Here is a 22725-nt window from a genome sequence, read left to right on the forward strand (position 1 = left end):
TATTGGTGTTAAATCATCCAAAGAAGTTCAAAAACAACAACTTGTCTCCAGTAAGGCTAAAATATATCCTCCATATGATCTAGTTTTGTGCTAATGAGAAAGAGTTTTTACTCCTGGCTGTTCGCCCATCTCTGAATCTTTGCATCATTGCATTGTGCATCCGCTTCAGTCGGCAGTGTCATGTGACCGGAGCGCTCCCCAACAGATTTCCAATGCAAATCAGGACATTCATGCTCCGGCACCATATGTTCCCTTTACCTGTGCACAAGCCCGCCTGGTGGGCCGGACCCTTTTCTCTGACGCTCTTCACAAATATGGTGTCCATCGGCTCCATTCGACCTTTCTGATACCCTGAGTGACAAAAGACGAAGAGGAAGAAGAAATGCAATGATTTAGGATTGAATGTAAAAAACGCTTCATATTTAAAATAAATCAAGTAAAGCTTTAGGTTAACACAGGTGTTTCAAAATTTTTAAAGACTTGTGTTTATGACTTTCCCGACCTGTGAGATAAATTAATACTCAACATTCACTGTTTATTATAGTTTGAGTGCACTAGACTGCTCAAGATGCAGTGCAGCATAGTGTCCTGTAGGGGGCGCAGAAAGGCTGCAGAGGCAACAGGAGGGAGTACAGGAGGTCCCAGCTCATTACATCATCAGTTATCCCACCATAAAGGTTTAAATTTGTCGCCTGATGAGAAGGCGGAGCAGAGATGGAGAACACTCACCCTTTCCGTTACCGTTCTCCTCATCCTGCAAAGAAAAGAAACAAATATTTATAGAAAACAACCAGTTTAGAAGACAGAAATAAAAAAAACACTAGACAATAACTGCAGCAACTTTCATTGTCATATTAATAATTAAGGGAACTGTAAAGCAGTGGGTCTTTAGATGATAGAGAGCTGACAGTGAGACGCAAACAATTTTACAGCAGCAGCAAAACAACCTAGAAGATGATCTCCAAACTACAAAAGAAATAAAAGGTTTTATTTTTTCACTCACTGACGAAACTCTGATGACAAAAACATGTCTGACTTTGTTTGCAGGTCTCACATGACAATGCCACGACAACAAAGGCATTTTAATTGTATAAAAAGAGAGCGCCTTGAAGTTTTCTTGGGATTTTTCGTGTCTTCGTGTCACTGTCCCTATCCAGAAAAGCACCTACAACAACTTTAATTTGAGTCCTTTCCAACCTTTCTTTCCCATTGAAAAAAAGCAAAACAACTAATTGAATTTATTGTTTGTCGATTTTGACGAAAGAGGACAGAGAATATTTGCTGCACTACCTGAAAAGGTTTCGGGACTGATAATCAGATGCTCTGTCTTACTAATTTTCTCATTTAACTGGAAAACAGTTTTGGCCATTCAGCAACTGGAAAAACAGAGGATCTATTTATAGAGTATCACCCAATGCTGATTCAGGGTTTACGTACATCTTGTAGGACACAACTCCTCACACATGATGCTGCACTGAGGGTTTTTACTTCACAGCAGTGATAGAAGGAGATGAACACATACTTTATTTTCAAGGAAATTCAATCCTTCACGGGCCCGAAATACACACATATGCACAAAGAGGACCTATACACATGCATTCATGTATGAAGAGGTGTCAGAGCGAGTCCCCTGAGCAGGGGTTCGGTGCACCTGACTACAGAACAAATTTCCACGAAACTTGGATGGAGGATGGGTCTCGGCCAAGAAAAGACCCCATTAACTTTTGGTGCGGATCTGGATAAAGGGACAGCTCTGGGATTTTTTTCACACTTTCTTTAATATTGCGAGAGAGGGCATTTTCCTCATTTTGTCAATACATGGATCATGAAGAAAAAACAAAATCAGGTGTATTTAGGTGGCTGGCATCTATGAGTGAGTACAATTTGATGTGGATCCTAGTTCTTCATACACGTGTCATACTTGTACTCCTGACCCATAAGTACATTTAATAGCAAAATACTTCTTCTTCATATGGGTGACTTTCACTTTTTGGGTACTTTTTGTCACAGGCAGAAATGTTCATGCTCCAGATTTTAAGATCTGAAGCTTTAACATAATACAGGTTAAACTCTGAACTTTTTTTGCCAAAAAAAAAACAGAGTTTGGGTCAAGTTTCAACCCTGACATGACAGGAGTTGTAAATTTACTCTGGTTAATCTCTTCATCTCCACCAACTCCAGACCACAGGAGAAGTTATAAGTATCCCTTCTGTCATTTCATCCTGCAGTGAGTGTTTACAGGTGACTCGAGCCAAACCAAGACAGACCTGTTTGGGTTTTAATGAGCTTTTCTTGTATAAAAATGTTGAAGTGCGGTTCCAGCAGAGATGATGACTTTCAGGTTAGACAGTCTGTCAGATACTCATGATGTCATGTGAAGCAAACACACACACACAGCTATCAGCAGTGAGGATGGTGGTGGTGAGATTCGATAGCTGCAGGTTGTTTGATCATGTCCACACACGCACGCACGCACGCACGCACGCACGCACGCACGCACGCACGCACGCACGCACGCACGCACGCACGCACGCACGCACACACACACACACACACACACACACACACACACACACACACACACACACACACACACACACACACACACATATACTAAGCTGAGTGGACAGTTTGGGTTTAGGGGCACGGTGGGCTGACTGCTGCCTGGCTTTATGCTGCGCTGAGTGGGCTCATTCCTGGCTGTGCAGACAATGGTGGGGGGTTTAGAGGCAGAGAAAGGAGAGCTGCCGCCCCCCAGAATAGAGCTCCGAGCTGGGGACACTCAGCAAGTGACCAGCCTCCAGTCTGAAAATATCCAGGACTGAGGAGGAGGCAGTGAGAAGAGGGCAGGCGAGACAGTGGGTCAACACCTGCAGAAGATGTTGCATCTTTAAAACTACCCACCCCCACAGTTCTTCATATGATTATAAAGACAATAACAGTGTAAGTTCTCCAGATGTAAGAAAACAAGCTTGTTTGATACAGACTCCAACAACACACATATCAAACAATAATTTGTTTAATCGTAAAAACCCGCTTTTAGGGCTTTAACATAACTGTATCATTCTGACATTTCAATTTCATTTCAATCAAATTATCTTCCCTAATCGCAAAGTTTTAATGGCTTTTTATTAGCTATTTGTAGTATTGCCTTTTCTTTGTTAGTATATGTCTTTGTTGCTGTTTTTGTAATTAACGCGATGTCATTGTAAATGAGGGTTACCCCTTAATGAGTACAAATTAAGGTGGCATGGATGAATTAATGTTTTACATAATATAATCGAAGACTCTTGAAGACTTTCAGGACCTGCAGACACCATGAAATGAGCGCTCAATTGGGTCATGCACCCAGTAGGCCTCTGATAATTGGACACTATGAGGGTAATTTGGGAGACTTTCACGCAGGCTCTTCATTCTGTGGGTTCGATTGTCCCAAAAACACCATGTGACCCTCGAGGCAGAGGAGACAAGGACAGAACCGGGGCCAAAGGCCAGCAGTGGGCCTATTGTTCGGAGCCGGGCTGGTACGGCCTGACTGCCAGAGAGTGGTACCAGGCTAAGACAACAGATCTCATTCAATCTGCGCTCCTATCTGCAGCTGCTGGATGGTGGGGTGGTGGAATAATAATAGAGGCCTTGTTTCAGCTGGCTCACCCCACCCCTGCCTCCATATCCCTCAATTTCACATCTGGAGCCGTTTGCCCCCACACCTCAAAGAGCTAAATAACCACTCACACACACAAGGCCTGTGACGTGACGCTGAAAAACAATTAAAAGTTTTCTTCATCTTTTTAAATCTCATTGATCCCTGCTTTAATAGGCTTGGTTTGTTCATTCTCAAATCAGCCAGGCTTGTTTTCTCCTGTTGTCTTGTGAGTTCATTTCGCTCAGCCCAACCTCGCTGACCCTCGACTTCAGTATGATTGGCTTTATCTCCGAGCACAAATTGGCTCTGTCCTGGGATCAGCAAGTTAAACGTAAGGCTTTTGAAAAGCCTTAATGCCAGCTAGTGTGAAACGGAGAGGATGTGTGTGTGGTGTAAAAACATGGAAGCTGAAAAAGGACTCAATTCTCACCTTGAGGTTTGTGTGCAGGGCGGACTCTGGAGGGTAGACGATGAAGTGGCGTAGCGTGAAGCCGAAACCCTGGGAGTTCTTATGGAGAACCAGCGTCCGGGGACCCTTCCAGCCCACGCCGACCCCCTCCCTTCCCGGCCGGGTCGCCATCGGCGGCCGAGGGTTGTCACCGGCTGAGGAGAGACCATCCCTCCGCCCCTTAGCCTGTGGACACAGACAGAGTTTTGGTGAGATTCAGGAAGGATTATGCATATTTTTTCCATCTTTTTCTTGATGAGAATCTGCTGGATTTTCTCAAAATTAGCACCAGAACTGGAGAAATGGTCCAGTTTTCCAGATGCAACACACTTTATGATTCCCTGGAGATGCACAAGGCGACTCTGCTGCTGGGTATTACATTAGCAGCTTTCTCGTGAAGTCCTGAATGCAGCTCAGAGGCTGCTAAATCCTGAATGCCACCACCCTCAGAACAATAGCCCATAAACACACCTGGGGGGTCCACTATCAGGAAGGGCCCCGTCTAGACAGCACTGAGGGGGGAACGTGGGACTTCACCCAGTTCTGAACACACTGACCTTGGTCTTATCACAGGGAGAGAATGTCCAGAGGGAATCTGGACTCTGAGTGGAGAATAAAGGCAGATTTTCACCCGCTCTCTAAATATCTCATTCCTGAGGTCGAGTAAATAAGCCCAGCCAGCTCAGCTGACAGACACACGTGAGAACTATCACCCTCATGCTGCCCCGACGACCCACATCTGTCAGTCAAACACCATCACCTGACCAAACAGGCGGGAGCGAGGAGGAGGGAGATCCTCAGCTCAGAGATCAAGTCTGCTGAGGTTTGGTTATCTTGCTCTGCATGTTCACTATCAAACGTTTCTCAGTTAAACTGAACCCACTGAACTCCTCAAGGAGCGAATCATACATTTGGGAGACAGCTTGAACACTGTAATCATCAATGTGTTGTCCCAACCCAGACGATCAATCACTTGCTGTGTTAACGCTTTAGCATGCACTACACATACAGTATGTTTTAGTTTAGATAGATTAAATACACTTGTCAGCATGTCACTTAAACTCAATTAATCTTTAAATGTGCTGACATAGACACTACTGTTGCACAGTGCAATGCATGACAGGAATGGACTACTGAAATTCTGTAAACTAACACATCTTGAAAACAAAAAATAAAGCATGAAAGCTTTGGAAAATCTTTTCTAATTATGTTTTTTTTAATGTAGAGCTGAAAAAGTGGTCAATTATGCTGTTAGTCAACTGACAAAAAGTCAATCTGCAGCAATTCTGAAAATCCATTAATTGTTCAACATATCTTCTAAGCAAAAAGGTCAAAAGAAATCTTGTTTTAGCTTCTTAATTGTAAATATTTGTTGTTGGTCTTTGTTTTCTGTACTAATAAACAGAATATCTTTGAGTGTTGGACTGCTGTTTGGACAAAGGAAGCATTTTAATCATATGATTAAGAGATAAATCAATATTAAAAATACAAATAAGCTGCCAACTGACGTCAGTTTAGTACAAACTGACATTTCAAGCATACTGACTACCAGAACTGAACACTAACGACTGAAGATCAGTGCAGTTTTTCACCATTTTCTGACAATTTAAAGACCAAATAACCAATCAATTAATCGAGAAAATGATTACGATTAATCTACAATTAAACGAATGCCATTTTTAAAACTCTCCTCAACATATGTGATTTCAGGCAATGTAATTGGAGGATCAGTGTGAGGTCAGAGTAGATAATTACAGTGGAAGAACAGGAATATACTGGGCATAAAATGCATCTCATCCACCACTTTAACACCATGTCAGTCGAACAATGCCAATATTACATCTACTGTAGAAGTGCATGTCAGTCAGCCATTTTCATTTGATAGACAACATTTCTTGGCGTTTCAAGCTGTTTCTCGGAACATTGTTAACCTGATATGCTTTAAAAAGTGAAATAAATGGTGGGGACAGCGTCCCCCGTGTAAATGACACCTATGGTTGCAGCCCTACTTCAAAGATAAATCATAAGTCATCTCAGTGTGCACTAACAGCTTCCCAACTGTGACACTTTCAGTACTGTAAGTTTCAGGCTCACAAACAAAACCAGCAGCTGCAAACTTAAATCAAGGTTCTTAAATCATGGTGCACTCATCTCTGCTCCCACATAGTACCGTCTCTTATGGCTCAATATGCCAACAGCCCGCAAGGAAAAGGTTCAGTATGAGTCAATACAGTCACTGGATGATAATCAGAAGATAAATCTGGTAAATTTCTAGTCTGTGATTTCATGCAAGCTACAAATCAACACCAGCAGCAAGAGCTCAGTACACTGAGAGACAACTATGTTTACAGTGTTGTAGGTGTAGTTCGGCGTCACTCTGGCATTTTTCAGACCAGATAAAACTGAATGCACCAGGGTTAAGATTCAATAAATCAAACCGGGTGCACACAATTGGTGTAAACATGCCCTTAAAAGATACCAGTCCAGCTGATTCATGGATTTTTTAAACATTTCAGCGGGTTAGCTGACCACAGGGTCCTGTTGACTGTCTGAAGTGTGAGAATGTTTGTGTGTTTTAATGTCAGTGGCCCAGAGGTGAACATGTCTAGACAACGAGCTGCAACCCCCCCCCCCCAAAATGGGCACCCCATGTTTCACTTCCTGTCCCCCTTCTGCACACAAACACACACTGATACATAACAAACACACACAGACATACACACACACTTTGACCTGGCAGGCCACACAACAACAGGAAGCGGCAGGCCGGAGGCAGGAAGTGTGGTAGTGTGGTAGACGCTCCTATAAATAAAAACCCGCTCAGAGATCTCTCTCTCTCGCTCCATCATGGAGGTACTTCCCACTCGTTCACTCCTCTTTTTCCTTCCTTCCAGTTTCCTTCACTCGCCTCGCCTCCCCTTCCACATTTTCTTCCTCTTTCAAAGCAGGCTTTCGTGTCATGGAAATCCAGAAATTAAAACATATTTTGTCCCTCTGCTTTTATGTTACATCCGAGGACCAGGAGACAAAAAATACGTTCGGGCATTTAGATATCTTTATGAAATGTCTTTCAAGTTGGCAGATACATATTTGGATAGCGATTCATTGATTATTTGTCATCTATTACATAAATCTACAATTGATCTGGCATTTTTTAACAAGACAACCACACAATTAATCAAGAAAATAATCATCGAATGAATCCAAACTGAAAACGATCGTTTGTTGCAACCCTATTTTTGGAAAACGTGGATGTTCTCTTCCACTCCAAAGCACCACAAAGCCTCTTCCGAAGTATGAAGTGTATATTTTGCAGATCTTTAGTCTGGCAGTCTAAACAAAGTAAAGTAACACCTGCTATTTTCTCAAAAAGGCGAGCAGTGAGGCCCTTTGTGTGACATGAGAGCAACATTAAGAAGTGCGTGACGACGGAGGCGTGTTTGGGGTGTCAAATAAAAAATCATAAAGGAAAGGAGACACTCGCGAGGAGACAAAAACGAGGAAATGAAAGGAGGAAGAGATGGAGTGAATTCCTCAGAGGGAGCGGTTTTGGCTTGGACATGTTGAAACACACACTGGAACTGGCAGAGGAGGTGAGGGAGCACAGAGAGGAGAAGGATGAGGAGGACGTAGAAGAAGAGAAGGAGGAGGAGTATCGGGCCCCAGCAAGGGACAGGCTCCAGCACGCCGGTTTCGACCACATGGCCCCTCCCGGCGCTGGGAATACCAAACCCTGTGATTACCCAAAACACACAGGGTCTGACTGGGTCTCTGAGCCAGCACTGTTTCCCACTCGGCTGCTCTGGACTCTGTGGGATGTGCGTCTATTCTGCCAAAGTGTACAGTCGACCTTTCCCCCCTGAAGCCTTAAATAAATCCTATTGCGTACCCTCGTCGCCTTGACACCACCAGTTTGTCTTCCACAGCTCAGTTTTCACCCAAAATCCAAACTTGCTGACATGCTCTGGACTCTCCAGGCAGTCGGACACTTAACCAACAAGGCACTTGGAAATTTTTTTCTGCGGTTTCAGTCTAAACTTGACTTCCTATGCAGGCTGAGGGCACAGACAAGGGAAACCTCGCTCGAAAAGAAGACATTTCCTCCTCTCCTACTGGAAATCTATCCTGTTAGCACTGATATCTAAACATGTTCTCACCTGTTGAAGCCAATTACGGTAATAAATAAACTCTGAGCGCCCGTCAGATAATACATTGCCTTGAGGGATCTCATTACCACCCGAGGATGATGTTATTAAAGCACACATGAGAAAAGCCGCACTGGAAACAACTGTTTTTGAATGTGTCAGGCAGCTTATCGTGCCACACGACAGCTTCCTGCTTTGAGGAGGTGTTTAGTGGTGACAACAAACACAGCAGCGAGCGCTTCCCTGTGGATATTTACCCGCCTGATTTCAATTAGAAGGCGGATCATTAAGATGCATGACTGAAAAGACAGAATGTATGTGGTGGAAGGAGAGCAGAGGATGTAGCAGATTTTAACCCTTTGAACTCAATTCATGCACTTCGGTTCAAGAGTTGTTAGTTTGGAGTCATAACTCAGTCAAACAGGAGCGCACAGACGGCATACGCATAATACAGAAACCAGGGAAACTTGCTCTTTCCAGTGATTTCAGAAAAGATAGAAGTAAAGACTGTCCACTGTAGGTGAATGTCCAGAAATCTGCTTAGAAATGTTATAGAAAGAAGGTGTTCCTTGTTACTTTTGATCAAATTAAGATGTTTTATTTGGTATCAAAGGTAATCCACCTGACTGATATCTGTATATCAGCATTACACTTTTGGTTTCCATCACCCAATGATGGGTACGGAGGACTGAAACTGCCAAGATCAAAAATAAATAAATGGCTCAATAAACAAATTAACAGTGATATTTCTAAGTGGATAAAGAAATGTAAAAAGAAAATACAGATATAAATGAATACATGTATGAATGGTAATGAAAGGTAAATAAATGAAAAAAAAAAATACAGAAACAGAATTAATACAGAAATATCAATTTGTCAGATTTTATAAATCAATGTATGCCTATATCTATTTTTAATATTATCTCTACTATATTTTATTTATTGAGCAATTTGTATTTTATTACCTGCTCTTTTTTCTTATAGTTGTATTTGATCTTATGCCTTTTATTGTTTTTCGTACTTGCTCTTGTCCTTTACTTTCATTTTATCTGCCATGTCTGGTTTTATTTTATTTTTGTAAAGCACTTTGTAACTTTGTTAAGAAAAGTGCCATATAAATAAAGTTTGTTATATCATTATTATTATTATGTATTTAGTTATTTTTCATTTGGGCAGTTTCAGTCCTCTACAGTTAGGAGCTGATATCATCACTCAAAGCAAAGTGACATAATATAAATCCAGGAAAATTAGCTTTTTGGAGGCTTTTCAACATCACTAAGTTGTAACCTTGTGACACGGACTCTGTTCTATCCTTTCATATAAATAAATTTGTAGTGATAAATGACAGCCAGAGTGAAATAACAATACGAGGCTATGTATAGCTAAGCTAGTAGTGCCGATACCATAAAATGGAGTAAAATTTGCCAAGATTTAAAAGAGTTAACTGGCAGTGCCAACATTTAGCGCTCCATCAGCTTTGTTCAAATAAAAACAAATGTCAAAAATAGGTGATAATCTTTCACAAAATCTGATAAAAGTGGATTTTCTGTTTGTAAGAGGCTTTTCTAGGACATGATGATACAGTCATGCTGCAGCTATAATCGTCGGTACCAGCGTACATGTTGGTTAACACACACAGAGACACACACACACACACACTCCTCTCCTCGCTCCATCCAGAGGTAAAGCAGCACGTAGGAATGCAGCGACTGTCGGGGAGCCGGGCTCCTGCTAACACCCCAGCAGGGCAGAACAATAATGCTCTTTTAAACAGCTGAGAGCTGCAACCTGTTTGAAAAGTGGAGCTTTACGGACGTTACAAATGCTGACGAGCCTTTAATCCCGATGGCTGTCTGCAGCCGCGGCCCTGAGCCGGGCTGCCAAGGGGGAGCCAGGCGAAAGTCAAACTCGTCCTGATGGTTCCTGGACTCACCGGCCACACGGAGGGCGCGCTGCACCACCTCTGCAGGTCTAAATGCATCCTATGTCCCATGAAGGAGACCCATGACGAGTGTATGAATATCCGACCGAAGAACACAACCTTCCCGACGACTGAGGATCCAAAACACAAGTTCAAAAACTGTACATCCCTGTTTGATTTGCATAACACAGCGTTTTATGAGCCATGAATGTGTGCGTGTGAGTGTGTTTGCATGCAACATCAGTATGTGTGCTCAAAAACCAGTTCAACCCCACTGTTAGTCTAACAAGGCCAACAGGTGATGATGCAACGTCGGTTAAACAGGGTTTTCTACTCGAGCAGCAAAACATATTGTACTGTTCTTTTGTGTGACGACACCCGGCTCGCTGCAGGTGATGCCTGTGATGCTTGTTTTTTAAAAAAAAGCCCAGGAGGAGCTGGAAGTTTTAGAATAACTTTTACAGGATGACTCGGTGGCTCTGAGTGGGCAGAGACACTTGTAGTTCATGTTTGACATGTGTTTAAATGTGTGGCCAGGGACTTTTCACTGTGACGCATTTGAAGGAAGGGAAAGTACCAAAGAAAGTTTGTTAAGTTAAGATTTACATCCTATTAACAATGAGGAACTTTTCTATGCTCTCAATCAGGAAGGAGAATCAAGTTTGTTACATAATATAGACATAAAGTTATCCTGACAATGGTTTATTTTTGCTTTTCTGCATTTTTTGGTTGGTTTGTAAGCAGGATTACACAAAAACTACCAAACGGATTTCCATTAAAATTAGATGGAGGATAGGTCTCCGCCTAGAATAGACCTCATTAACTTTTGGTGCAGATCCGGATAAAGGGACAGATCCAGGAACTTTCTTTTACTCTCGTTAACAAAGTGAGATTTTTCGCGATTTCCGTTAACTTCTCATGGAATACTGCATGGATCTTGATGAAAAATGTCGTATTTATGTGGGTAGCGTCAATGATAGAATCTTCTTGCTTTAAGTTAAGAGATGCAACACTGGAAAAGACAAAATCACAACAACAATAAAAATCAAAGACACTCGCAACTCTCACCAAGTGCTTGCTCATGGGGGAAATGTTGGGTCTCTGTGAATATATTAAATGATGAGAATGGTCTAGACATGATCCAACTGCTCATGAGATAACTTTTGTTTTGAATTGGCGCTATACAAAAAAAAAAAAACAATGACTTTACTTGATGTAGAGATAAAAGAAATGTATGATGTTAGCATCTGGATAAGCATCAATGACTCAGAGCAACTTGACATCATCAGTATGAGATGGTGACTGCCAGAGACAAAGAGAGAGAGGAGACAAACTGCTTAAGGCATTTTGAATAGAAAAGTGCGAAACACCAGAGATTGAAGCTATGAGACACATTTCCCCTGATAGCCAATCGTCTGCGTTATCACAGCCGAACCAGGAAACACATCAGCCAATCATGTCGTCGCACTGACACAAGCACATAATTCAGATTCACGACAGTTTCAACAGATTTGGTGTGGCTGCAGAAGAACTCCTAATAGACAGGCAAGAAGAGGATATCACGCTTTTGCACAGGATTACAGAGAAAGGTGAAAATAGTTAAAAGTTAATGGTCGGATGAGCTGACGCCATTATGTTGAGTATCGTTGCGTCAAATTGTTGTCTTGAAACCGTAGGCTTGCGCAGTAGTAGTACCAGTGAGAAAATCATATTTTGGGGCACAGTCATCAAACTTTTTAAGCAGTTTTGATCAGTTTTGCCAAGATGGCTGCCGACCGACAAGGACTTTGCTGCGTCTCCTCCTCTTTACCAATGAAACTCTCTCACTGTAACCGACACCTCTCTCCTTAAACACAACTGTGTACAGTGTGTTTGTCCCAGCTGTGTCCGTACAGTGTCTCTCTCTCCTCCCCCAACACCCACATTCCTGATTGTGGCATTTCTTAACTGTGTCAACGAGTCAAGAGGGGGGATGGTAACAACCTGGAAAAAGGGGTAAAAAGGGGGGATGCGATATTCCACATAAATGCCCACACCGCAATGAGATCATGCGGGGAAGTGATGCCCTGAATTCTGAGGGCATTGTGGGGGGTGGGGATGCACAATCGCGCAGCTTTTCCACAACACCTCGCTAAAAGTGGCACTTAGCTGCCCCCTTCATCTGTCTTTAGCCACTAATTAGAAAGCCCCTCCGAGATGGGAAGGGGTCAATATGCCACACGTACAGAATCACATGGGAGAAAACACACATCAGCTGTGGAATAAAAGAGTGGCACAGAAATCAACCTCAGTTTCATTCTATCTTGTATAATTTGTGGATTATATCCTTAAAAATAATGTCAGATAGACAAGGAAAGGGTCTTCAAAGAAAGAAAGAGGTAAATAATCCAACGCTTGAATTTAATAACATGTTTCTTCTTGCACTGCTGGCTGTTTGCCTTGTTTGCACTACTTTGTTTACCATTACGTCACATCCAGAGATGTTTATCAGACTATCACAAAGACCGCAAACATCAAATAATTTGAATAATCTAAATTAAAAAAGCCACACATGACATCACTACAGACAAAATAAACAAGACACAAGGTAAGAAAAAGCTGATGGAGATGTTCAGAGGTGACATTATTCTTCATTTTGAGCCCAAACAGATATAATCTAACTGTGCATCTAAAATCCCTCGACACATACCAAGGTCATAAAACAGTGAGTCCAACAGAAGCAGCCTGAAGGCACCACGACTACCTGCCTGGAGACACTGAGAGCTGTCAGCAGCTGAGTAGTTAACAAATTTCAAACAATGGGCCGACAGTTACACAGATACTCTGTTGACATGTGTGACTGAAACAATCCCACACAGCGGTTTCTGGACATGATTCTGCTGATATCACTGTGTGTGTGTGTGTGTGTGTGTGTGTGTGTGTGTGTGTGTGTGTGTGTGTGTGTGTGTGGTCTTGTACAGGCACAGAAACCCCTGTGGGCAGCCAATGATATGTTTGCATCATCATGTTAGCGTGTCAAATTTTAATGATCAGTTATTGCTTTTTAATTAATCAGTTTGAGATTTTTTTTATTAAGGACAAAATGTCCAGTTTCACTGATTCCAGTCTCTTGAATCTGATTACTTTCTGGTTTCTTTACTTCATCTTAGAGTTGAGTACAATGCAAGACTTTTGAGGACATAATCGTCGGTTGATCGTCAATTTCACCATCTTCTAACATTTTATGGACTACACTAGTAATTGATTAATTGACAAAATAATCAACAAATTACTCAACAATGAAAATAATTGCTAGTTGCAGCCTTGGTCCTTATTTTCTCACACTACAGGCTAAACAAGTTATCAATTGATCTGAAAAATAACGATCATTACCTACTTACCTAACTATATTAACTGCCTCCAACTAAAACATTTAATTTGGTATCAATGAGAATTAATCATCCAATCATTTCACTGCAGCCGATGAATCAATGACTCCTGCCACTAACGGAAATCCTTTGACCTCTCCTTACCCTGGGCTGGCGAGAGCTCTGGCTGTGCCCAACGGGCATGGTGGTCGGCGTGGGCGACGACACTGAACCAGTGTTACCGCGGAGCACCGCCAGCCAGATGCAGCGAGGTTCGGGGGAGCTGCAGTCCACCCCCACCGGGTTCTGGAAGCTCCAGTCAGACCCGGCCGGCGCAGGGCATGGCAGCATAGCAGCGGGCATCGGGGCGTGGAGTTTGCTCAGATCCGCATCCCTCACTGCCCACATGGGCTGCACACACACTCACACACACGACGGTCGTGGACAAAGTCCAGATGAAGAAATACGGATAATCACGCCAAGAGAAGATGGGGTGGTTTTAGTGGAGCTTCTCAGTCCTCGTCTCCGGGCTCCAATCCATCGCTGTCAGAAAGTTTAATCCCACAAGTTCCACATCACAGCCTCTCGCTCCTGTCCTCCGCGAATCAGCCTCTCTCACACACATTCAAACACTCTGAGAGTCCAGAGGAAGCAGAAGGCAGACTCCTGGCCAGCAGATGGAGGAGTGTGTGTGGCACAGGGATCAGAGGTAGGTCTGGTTTCACTACAGACACACACAGAGAACAACTGACAGCGTCCCTCCCGTTGGTGTCCGGTGATGTTCTGCATACAAAGCCACTCTGTCCACCCCCAAAACACATACTGCTGTCCCAGAGGGCTGGATCCTCTGTCTCTCCTCCCTCCCACTGCCCTCTCTCTCTCTCTCTCTCTCTCTCTCTCTCTCCTCTCTTTCTATTTTCTCCCTCTTTATCTCCACTGCCAAACGAATCCCTTCATCTCACTCTCATCTCTCAGTCCCAAACTGTGACTCTCTCTACCTCATCCCTCACTCTGTCTCTTCTTTCCTCTTTTGCTTTCTCTTCCTTGTTTTTTTTACCCAATCCTAACAATAACTCACTCCCTCTACACCAACCGGTTCAACAGTCTTCAGCAAACAACTGTGCTGCTGTACAGTAAACTGCAGTTTAATCCATTGGGCATCTCTGAGGCCATGGGGGGGGTCCTGCTCCAGCAGTTAACAGTCCGGATGGAGATATCACCTGTGGGCTGCTGCTGATAGGTTAAATCCTCTGTAGGTCTCTCTTGGTGAGCCTGGTGACTGCACGTGTGCCGCATGTGTGCGCGAGCGACACAAACACAGCGACAAAGCTGTGATCCCGGCGCTAAACTCCACAAAAGCCGGCCCTGCCTCCGCCACCTCCCCTCCAGCCAGAGGGGAGACAAACAAAAAAAAAAAAAAAACAGAGAGAGAGAGAAAGGGGCCAATTTCCAGCACAAAGAGAAAAGAAAACATTTAGCTTGCTGCTGTGCTCACTGTTTCACTCCCTTTCTCTTTAAGAGGGAAAAACACAGCGGAGGGAAGATGATAATCAGAGGAGAGAAATGGAAAAAGGATAAAGAGGAGAGCGCTCTCAAAATAAAACTCCTGGATGTCAACATGACCTCTTTATCCAACTCCCTCACACACTAACACACACACACACTCCTCTTCACAGGATCCTCCCATTCAGCACAGTGACACCTAAACACCACGACGCTAAATCAGTCAGAAAGGTGACCTCCCCTCCACTCCCAGCACAGTTCTCACCAAACAGCCAGGCGTCCAGGATCCGGACAGGAGCGGCAGACAGGTGACCATGTTGTTGCAGATGACTGACTTTCACCTTCCGACGCTGTTAACACGCCACACATCCGTTACCAATGAGGTTATACAGGTTTCACCTGCCGCACAGCGGGGCAAGTATCAACTCGATCAGCCGCCATATACACAGACTGTACCCTCTGGATATGCTGCGCTTTGCCTATTAGAACAAACACTGCAGGCTGGGATACGGCTTGTACAGAATGAGGGTGTGATAAAAATCACAATAAAAAAATGTAATCTGAGGCATCATGCTCGAAATATCCACTGTTAAGGACGATTTGAGGATCTAATCTTATATCTTTCTTGCTTAATTTCCTAATGTATCGTTATTTAAAGGGCTACTCCTGCACCTGATATTTATTAATACCGGGAGTCACAAGATACAGATTAAACAGAGGAAAAATCGATCGAAAAAGCAAAAGAGTTTACAATTGAAAAGCCACACTTGTTGTCACAGAGAGGAGGGAGACTTGATAATTGCTTTTAAATCGGAACACCAGCGCACATTTTCACAGTTTCCCCTGGAAGGCATTCACAGTGTTGTGCTCAGTCACACATGTCAAAAGTGACAGAAACAGTTGGGAAGTTCGAACCCTGCCGCACCTTCGCACAGCTGACCAATTATGGTGTAAAACTGGTGTGAATGTCACGTTGTTTCTGACAGTTACAGAAAGTACACCGGCACCTCAAAGGTATGTGTCCACATCCACAGGATCTGTCATTTCCACGCTTCCCATTCATTTTCTAGGTAGATAGCCGTGCACTGCATTCTGGCAGCGCTGGGTTGCATTTCAAAAGACAAGGCATCACGTTGGTAGCTCCTCATTTGCTGGAAGTTGAGGTCTACACTACTTTATGCAACACAGCCACTAGAGACACCCAACAAACTACAAAAAATAACCTTAGCCTTGATCTCACATGTCCAATCAACAGCTTGGAAAGTCTGAAAAAATGTTGGTACGCAGATTGCCGAGTTGACATCATGTGACAATGAAACATGGCAGAAAAAGAAAACATTGGGTTGATGGTATGAATTTGACCAAAGTCATTACATCGTTTCCTTTCTTCCTCTTCCTCTTCCCTGAAATACCGGAAACATGTTAACATCTGTGCATTAAAATGCCAAACAGCTTCTTTTTTATCGTCCATGTTGCTCCCACGAATGCAGCATTTTGCTACTGTATGTGTCCACAAGGGCGTTTTTGGATGCTGTGGCGATGCTGCTTCCCAGTAAAAAGAAAACACCCTCCAACAACAACACAAGCACTTCCTGGCTGCACCTGATTGGATGAACACCAGACAAGATTGTCTGCTTTCAGATTTCAAATCCGGCCAACATGATTTGACATTGACAAATGTCATTTGAAAACTTTCTCTTTCTCTTTTCCCAGTCGGCATACGTTTTTCCAATTATTCCCGACCTCGCATGACCACACTATATGTTCTCTGTATCATTAAAGCGCCAAAACCCAGGATCCTACACTTCCCATAATGCAACTCGATAATATATTTCGTTATTTTGAATGTGCGCCCATGCCATTAAAAACCCATGCCGCCAGACTTTCCAACACAGCTCTTTCCAACGCAAAACAACTCAATTGACATTATTTGAGGTTTTGAAGTACCCCTTTAATGACATTATTGTTAGCGGATGTGACTGAGCCAAACACAAACAGGAAGAGGCACACATGTGAACTGGTGTGAAGTGTTTACTTCTTCTTCTTTGGCACAGTTACGATATCACCAAAGGTTTGCGAACATCAGCTAGCCATTAAAATGCTACTGATCATACCAGACCGAGTAAGTACGGCTGTGCTTGACTGCTCTTTTCATCTGCGTGAAGAACATTGTGTTGTTTCTCTTTTCAAAAGCAACACAGAGTCACTTTAAAGTAACTTTTCTGCTAAATAACAGACTCGGTTAACGTGGATCTACACTTTACTTCATCCCTGGTTTAAATAGTTTATAGAGTCAGCACACACTTTCACTGATACACACATGCACACGCTGTTTATGTGTGAACACAAAGGCTGCCTCTCCCGTGCACGCACACACACACTCAAACACCCGCCACATGTCGCACTGAGTCACAGCTGAGTATAAATACACCAGCCTATGTAATTAGGGTTCCTCATAAAGTCAGGAGGCTGTGGCTGTGGGGGGTTTCTCTCTCTTCTCTCTCTGCGGTTCAGACCAGGGCTCTGGGTTCGATGCACCGCCAGGCGGAACCGCCCTGCAGAGAGGAGAGTGGATCACGGACGGGCAGCAGGAGGAGGTCCGGTTCTTCTCCGTGCAGGAGGGAGAAAATGTGAGAAAAGACCACACCCGAGGAAAATCACAGACGGCTGCCAGACAAGGGTTTAATATCTGAAAATACACAAGCGCTCCATTTCACAGTGGCACCGCTGAGTGGGGATTTCATATCACATTTTTCACAATAACAGTTAGTGTTGGCGAGGAGCAAGCAGTGCCTAATTTGGAAACAAAAGGTCTCTGTCTGTCCAGCTCTCTCCTTCTCTCTTCTCTCTTTCTCCTTTTCATGAACCATGGACGCATTTACAGAAAAGAGGAGGACGAGCGTGAATAGAAAGGAACAAAAAGGCGTTGAGTTACAGTTTACACCGGGGACACACATGAAGAGTTGTGACAATAGCACACCTCCCACCATTGACCCACTCTGTCTACTGTTCGGCTGAAGCATGCCTGAGCAGGCCACACATCCATCACCTGCATGTGGGCTGAATGTACATCACAGGAGCATACCTCCTTTATCATACTTGTAACCATTTGATTGCTGAGTAAACACACCGCAAACCGGAGACGACACAGACTTCATAATAGAGATTTTTTTCATCGTGATTTGGCAGTACAAAGCTCCAGAAGTCGAGAAATCAAAGGCCGACACGCGCTGCGAGTCTCTGAGGAGCGATGGCTCGTTGCCCCCTCCGCTCTCTGATAACAAACAGTGGAAAAGTGAAAAGGGTGAGGAGGGAGGGAGCACGCAGCACGGTTGACGGTGTAACGGACAGATTAGTTTGGTGATACGTTTTAATCCCCTTAACACTCATAACATGTACCATGGGCCAAAAGATTAACACACAGAGTCCTAAACCCCTCTGTTTTTTTCCAAAACAAAGTTTTTCTCCTCTCTGCTGCGCCCGCACATTAAAACACAGAGGTGTGAGAAGGAGGAATAAGCTGAGGTTTGATGGGAAATACACAGGAAAGAGAAGATTGAAGAGTTTCAGGTCGCTGAGTGAGCGTTTAAGTTGGCGTGTCACAAACAAACCAGGCTGCAGACACAACTATGGGGTGTTTTCTCTAAACACAGGCTGTGGCGATTCAGAAAAAGTACAGAAAGGGTCAGAGAAGGACAGGCGGAGGATGAGGCTCCTAAAAACTCAAACAAGAAAAGCCTAGAAACGAAGGACTCCGTTAATACCAGAATCTGAAGCTTTCAAAGAGGAGTTAAGAGAAGCGTCCTCAGCTCAGAGTGTGAATCCTGTCCCCTACTGGCGAGAGAAACACTGTACTGACTCAACATGTGGCATGAGAGGTTTCATGTGTTGGAGCGGCATCCACATGACTTATCTGTGTCATCACACTGCTGCTATAAATATGATGAGTTATGCAAACGAGAGCAGGATATGCATGATGCACAGCGGTGGTTTCAATCCTCCCAAAGGTTCACAAGATCAATCAGAGGGGTCATGATGTGAGTCAGAGAATTACAGCTGCAACTAACCATTACTGTGGTTGATGATTAATGTGTCCATCATTTTCTCTATTAGTTGACTAGTTGTTTAGTTAGTCATTCAGAAAATGGTGAAAAAATGTTAATCAGTGTTCCCCAAAAATAAACATGATTTCCATGAATGTCTTGTTTCATCCACAACCTAAAGATAGAAGACTAAAGAAACCAGAAAATATGCACGTGTATGAAGCTTTTTTCATAGAATATCGCTCAAACAGATCTCTTATCAAAATAGCTGCCTGCTTATTTTAGCACAGCCTTAATAAAAATGGCAAAATTCTATATTTCTCTCACATTAAGTGAGAAACATTTGATTTTATTGAAACACTGGAATGAGAAGATACAGAATATAATCCTGTATGCAGCTCTCACACTGTGGAAAAAAATGTCTTATTTCAAAAATTTAAGGATAATTTTTAGGGTTTTAAAAGGTTAAAATCTAAGTGATCAAGCCTAAGAAACTAGACATTACATTATCACTTTAAGGTCTGTGAAAAGTATTGATGTTTGATTCCCACTGATGTACGGTGATGGAGTCGATGTCTCTGTCTAGACAGACACTATCAGTAATCTGCTAAACAAGCAAAAAAAAAGTGAAAAAAAAAAGACGCAGCTGTTTAAAGCAGGTTAATTTTAACTTTAATCTCCTGCAAATCCCCATGTCACTGAACCTATAGTCCTACTTGGCTGGAGTCAGAGTGGAGTTACCACCCAGCAGCCACTAGAGGGCAGCTACAACCCAGAGTCTGACAGCAGATGGGTGGGGAGCAGCCCCATTGGGTACTGGGACACAGGAGAGAGCAGAGGGTGGGGACATTCAACTACACTGTTTATGCTGCACTGGCTGGCAAAGGGATGTGTTTTTCAAGGTGATTAAGGGCAATAAGTCGACCTATGAGCAGTTATCTGTGCTCTTATGTCACGTACTAATGGATAACATGAGAGTCTGGGGCCGGAGATCAGGGAGGTCACACCTGTTGTGGGCTTTGAGGTGGAAACAGTCTCGGGAAGTCCGGAGACGAGAGCAGGTGGACTCGGAGACGTAATGTGCGAAGGTCAGATTTCCCATCAACCCACAGCTGAGGGGAGCTGGGTGGTCCTCCCTCCCTCCCTCCCTGACTGACTGACTGACTGACTGACCAGGACTGATACAACAACAAAAACAATGCACAGATTACTCCTGACCGCAGGATTAAAGCAGTTAAAGCAGCCCACCTGGCCCTGTGTTCCTCCTCAGGAAGCTAACGCATTATACATGCATTCTCTACATGTGCCCGCTGTGTGTGCGTGTGTGTGTGTGTATGTGTGTGTTTGTGTGTGTTATAGTAAAACCACATAAGGGCAGGCCATGTGAGTCTCGTCAACCTGGACACACTGGAAACAGTAATCACTCTTCATTCAGCTTCACGTCACAGCCTCACTCGCCCAAACACTACATGAAGATAAACATGTTTTTACTTAGTGATACAAATGACACTAAGTCATTATTCTTTCCATCTGTAAAATGATAGAAAACAGCAAAGCATGTCCATCAAAAGTCAAATATGTGAATATTTTTGCTTTTTCCTTGCTTCGACTACAAATTGAGGGATTGACGACAAATCAGTGTTTCCTCTATAAGTTCTCTGTAGAAGTGGTGGCAGCGGTTCTCACGCTTTAAGTGGTTTGCAGCACTTATACTGTTTGTTCTGGTTAACTGATCATGATTAAAGGGCCGCCTCTATGCACCTGGCCGTATGCTTGTAGGTGTTTATTGTTTTGTTATCCAAATTATAAGTTCAATTTCCCATTTTATCCAGCAGTGTCGGTAATGTTCTTACTGTGGGACTACGTCACTCCTGAATATTATTTTCCCCATCTCTCTCATCCCATTTCCTGTCTTCTCACTACTGTCTAATAAAGCCATGTCTAAAATAAGGATCATTAAAATCTGTATGTATAAAAAGAAAAAGATGCTTGAGGTAATTTAAGAGTATTAAATTCCCAGTGCAGTTTACTGTTTTCAAAAAGGTTTATCATTGAACTGTAAAATATCCTGACTGTATTATATATCTTTGTCACGAGTGTTTAATAAATGGTCAGACTCTCATTTAATAATTACTTGACTGCTTAAGCGGTTTATTAAGCAAAAATGACAAACATTTGCCGTTTCATGCTTCACAAATGTGATGATTTACTGGGTTTTCTGCTGGTTTTGGACTCAAAACATGTGTCATGTCTCTGAAAACATTTTCAATTTAAATTTTTTACGACATTTGTAGACAATGATGAAGTATTTTTATCTTGTTTTTTCAAACAATGGTTTAGTGGTCTGGTCTGTAATGTTAGAAAATGGTCTACCACAGAGTTGATGCTAGCATCTTCACATATTTTGTATTGTTCGACATAACACATCACATTTATTATAAATATTCAGTGAATATCCTCTCTTTTGAGAAGTTGAAACCAGAACAACGAAGATGATAAATGGTATAAACAATATACAGATTTTCAAAATCGTTGCCAAGTTAGTTTTAGAAAGAAAAAGTGCTCAGAGAGTTGAAAAATAAATAAATCCAAGGCACTCTTCTGACAAAAGGGTTTTAAAAAAAGCCTTTATTGAGAGATTGTTTAATACTGAAATAGTTATTAACATTGACGATGCATGTTAAAAATGAGCTGAGTAGCAACCCACGCTTAATGGCACAAACAGCTTTCTTCAGGGCGTAACCCTCGGCACAGCTTTAGGCTAATTGTCCGATCTGTTTCAAGACATATTGATGCTGAAAATAATCAGCCCTAATCTTTACAAGACCACATACACAGTATATGTTGGCTCAAGCTAACTGCAAACCAGCCAAAGGACAAAAAATTTCGTTTGGGATTTATTACACCAAGTGATCGGCTGACTCAGGAGCGTCTCCATCACGCTACATCTGCAACAAGGGAACGTGGGATACATGAGTCAGCCAGCCAGCCAGCCAAGCATCTACGTGGGCAAAAAAAAAAAACGCCAGATAGAGTGAGGAGAGGGAAGGAGAGCACAATAGGGGGGTTAACAGATGTTGGAAAGTGAACGCCAGGAGGATAAAACTTACTGCAAATAAAAAAATGAGGGCAGAGAGTGATCCAAAGCAGACGCAAGAGTGAGGACGTTGGATGGAGCAGATGGGGAAGAGTACACATATGTACTCACACATACACTCTAATTACCTCCCATACATCTCCTCCTCATCGACAGACATTCTTGGGCTAGACTGCATGACCGAAGGCTGAATGAGAGCGCATTAACACACATTTGCTACCATGCGTGTCGGTCACATTCAGTTGAATCTTGGTATGTTGAATTATTAAACACTATCAGATGTATATGTTGCATCTGAGGCTTTGACCTTGTTTCATATCCTCAGCTGAGCAACATTTCATAGTCACGAGAGACTCATGGGTCGTATCAAACCTGTAAGTATGAGCCTGCGTGTGAGAGGCAGTGATACAGACAGAGCTGAACACACAGCCGTTATGTTTCCCCTGCACAGTTAAGTGGAGAGATGATGCTCCACTTTAACCTGATTAACAGGGAGTGTCTCCTCCAGAGTTACAAAAGAAGAGAAAGCTGCACGTTGCACTCAAGTTTTCTTCTTTTTCCGCAATCGTAACTAT

General features: G+C 43.0%; 1 protein-coding gene across 8 annotated transcripts in view; it reads right to left on the bottom strand.

Annotated features, from left to right (window-relative positions):
- Window positions 1-22725, bottom strand: part of arhgap23a (Rho GTPase activating protein 23a) — a 72948-nt gene that overhangs the window by 22271 nt on the left and 27952 nt on the right. For 6 of the 8 annotated variants that reach the window (XM_084371857.1, XM_084371856.1, XM_084371855.1 and 3 more), the window contains exons 2-4: window positions 4077-4280; window positions 730-754; window positions 259-351 (exon numbers count right to left, since the gene is read on the bottom strand). In XM_084371857.1, coding sequence (XP_084227983.1) covers window positions 259-351; window positions 730-754; window positions 4077-4280 — 322 coding nt within the window. Of the gene's footprint in view, window positions 1-258; window positions 352-729; window positions 755-4076; window positions 4281-13672; window positions 14783-22725 lie in introns of those variants that run through there. The other 2 variants (XM_084371853.1, XM_084371859.1) reach the window with 2 other exon arrangements.

Source organism: Pagrus pagrus, assembly GCF_965226575.1.
Source record: "Pagrus pagrus genome assembly, chromosome: 13".
Taxonomy (NCBI): Eukaryota; Metazoa; Chordata; class Actinopteri; order Spariformes; family Sparidae; genus Pagrus; species Pagrus pagrus.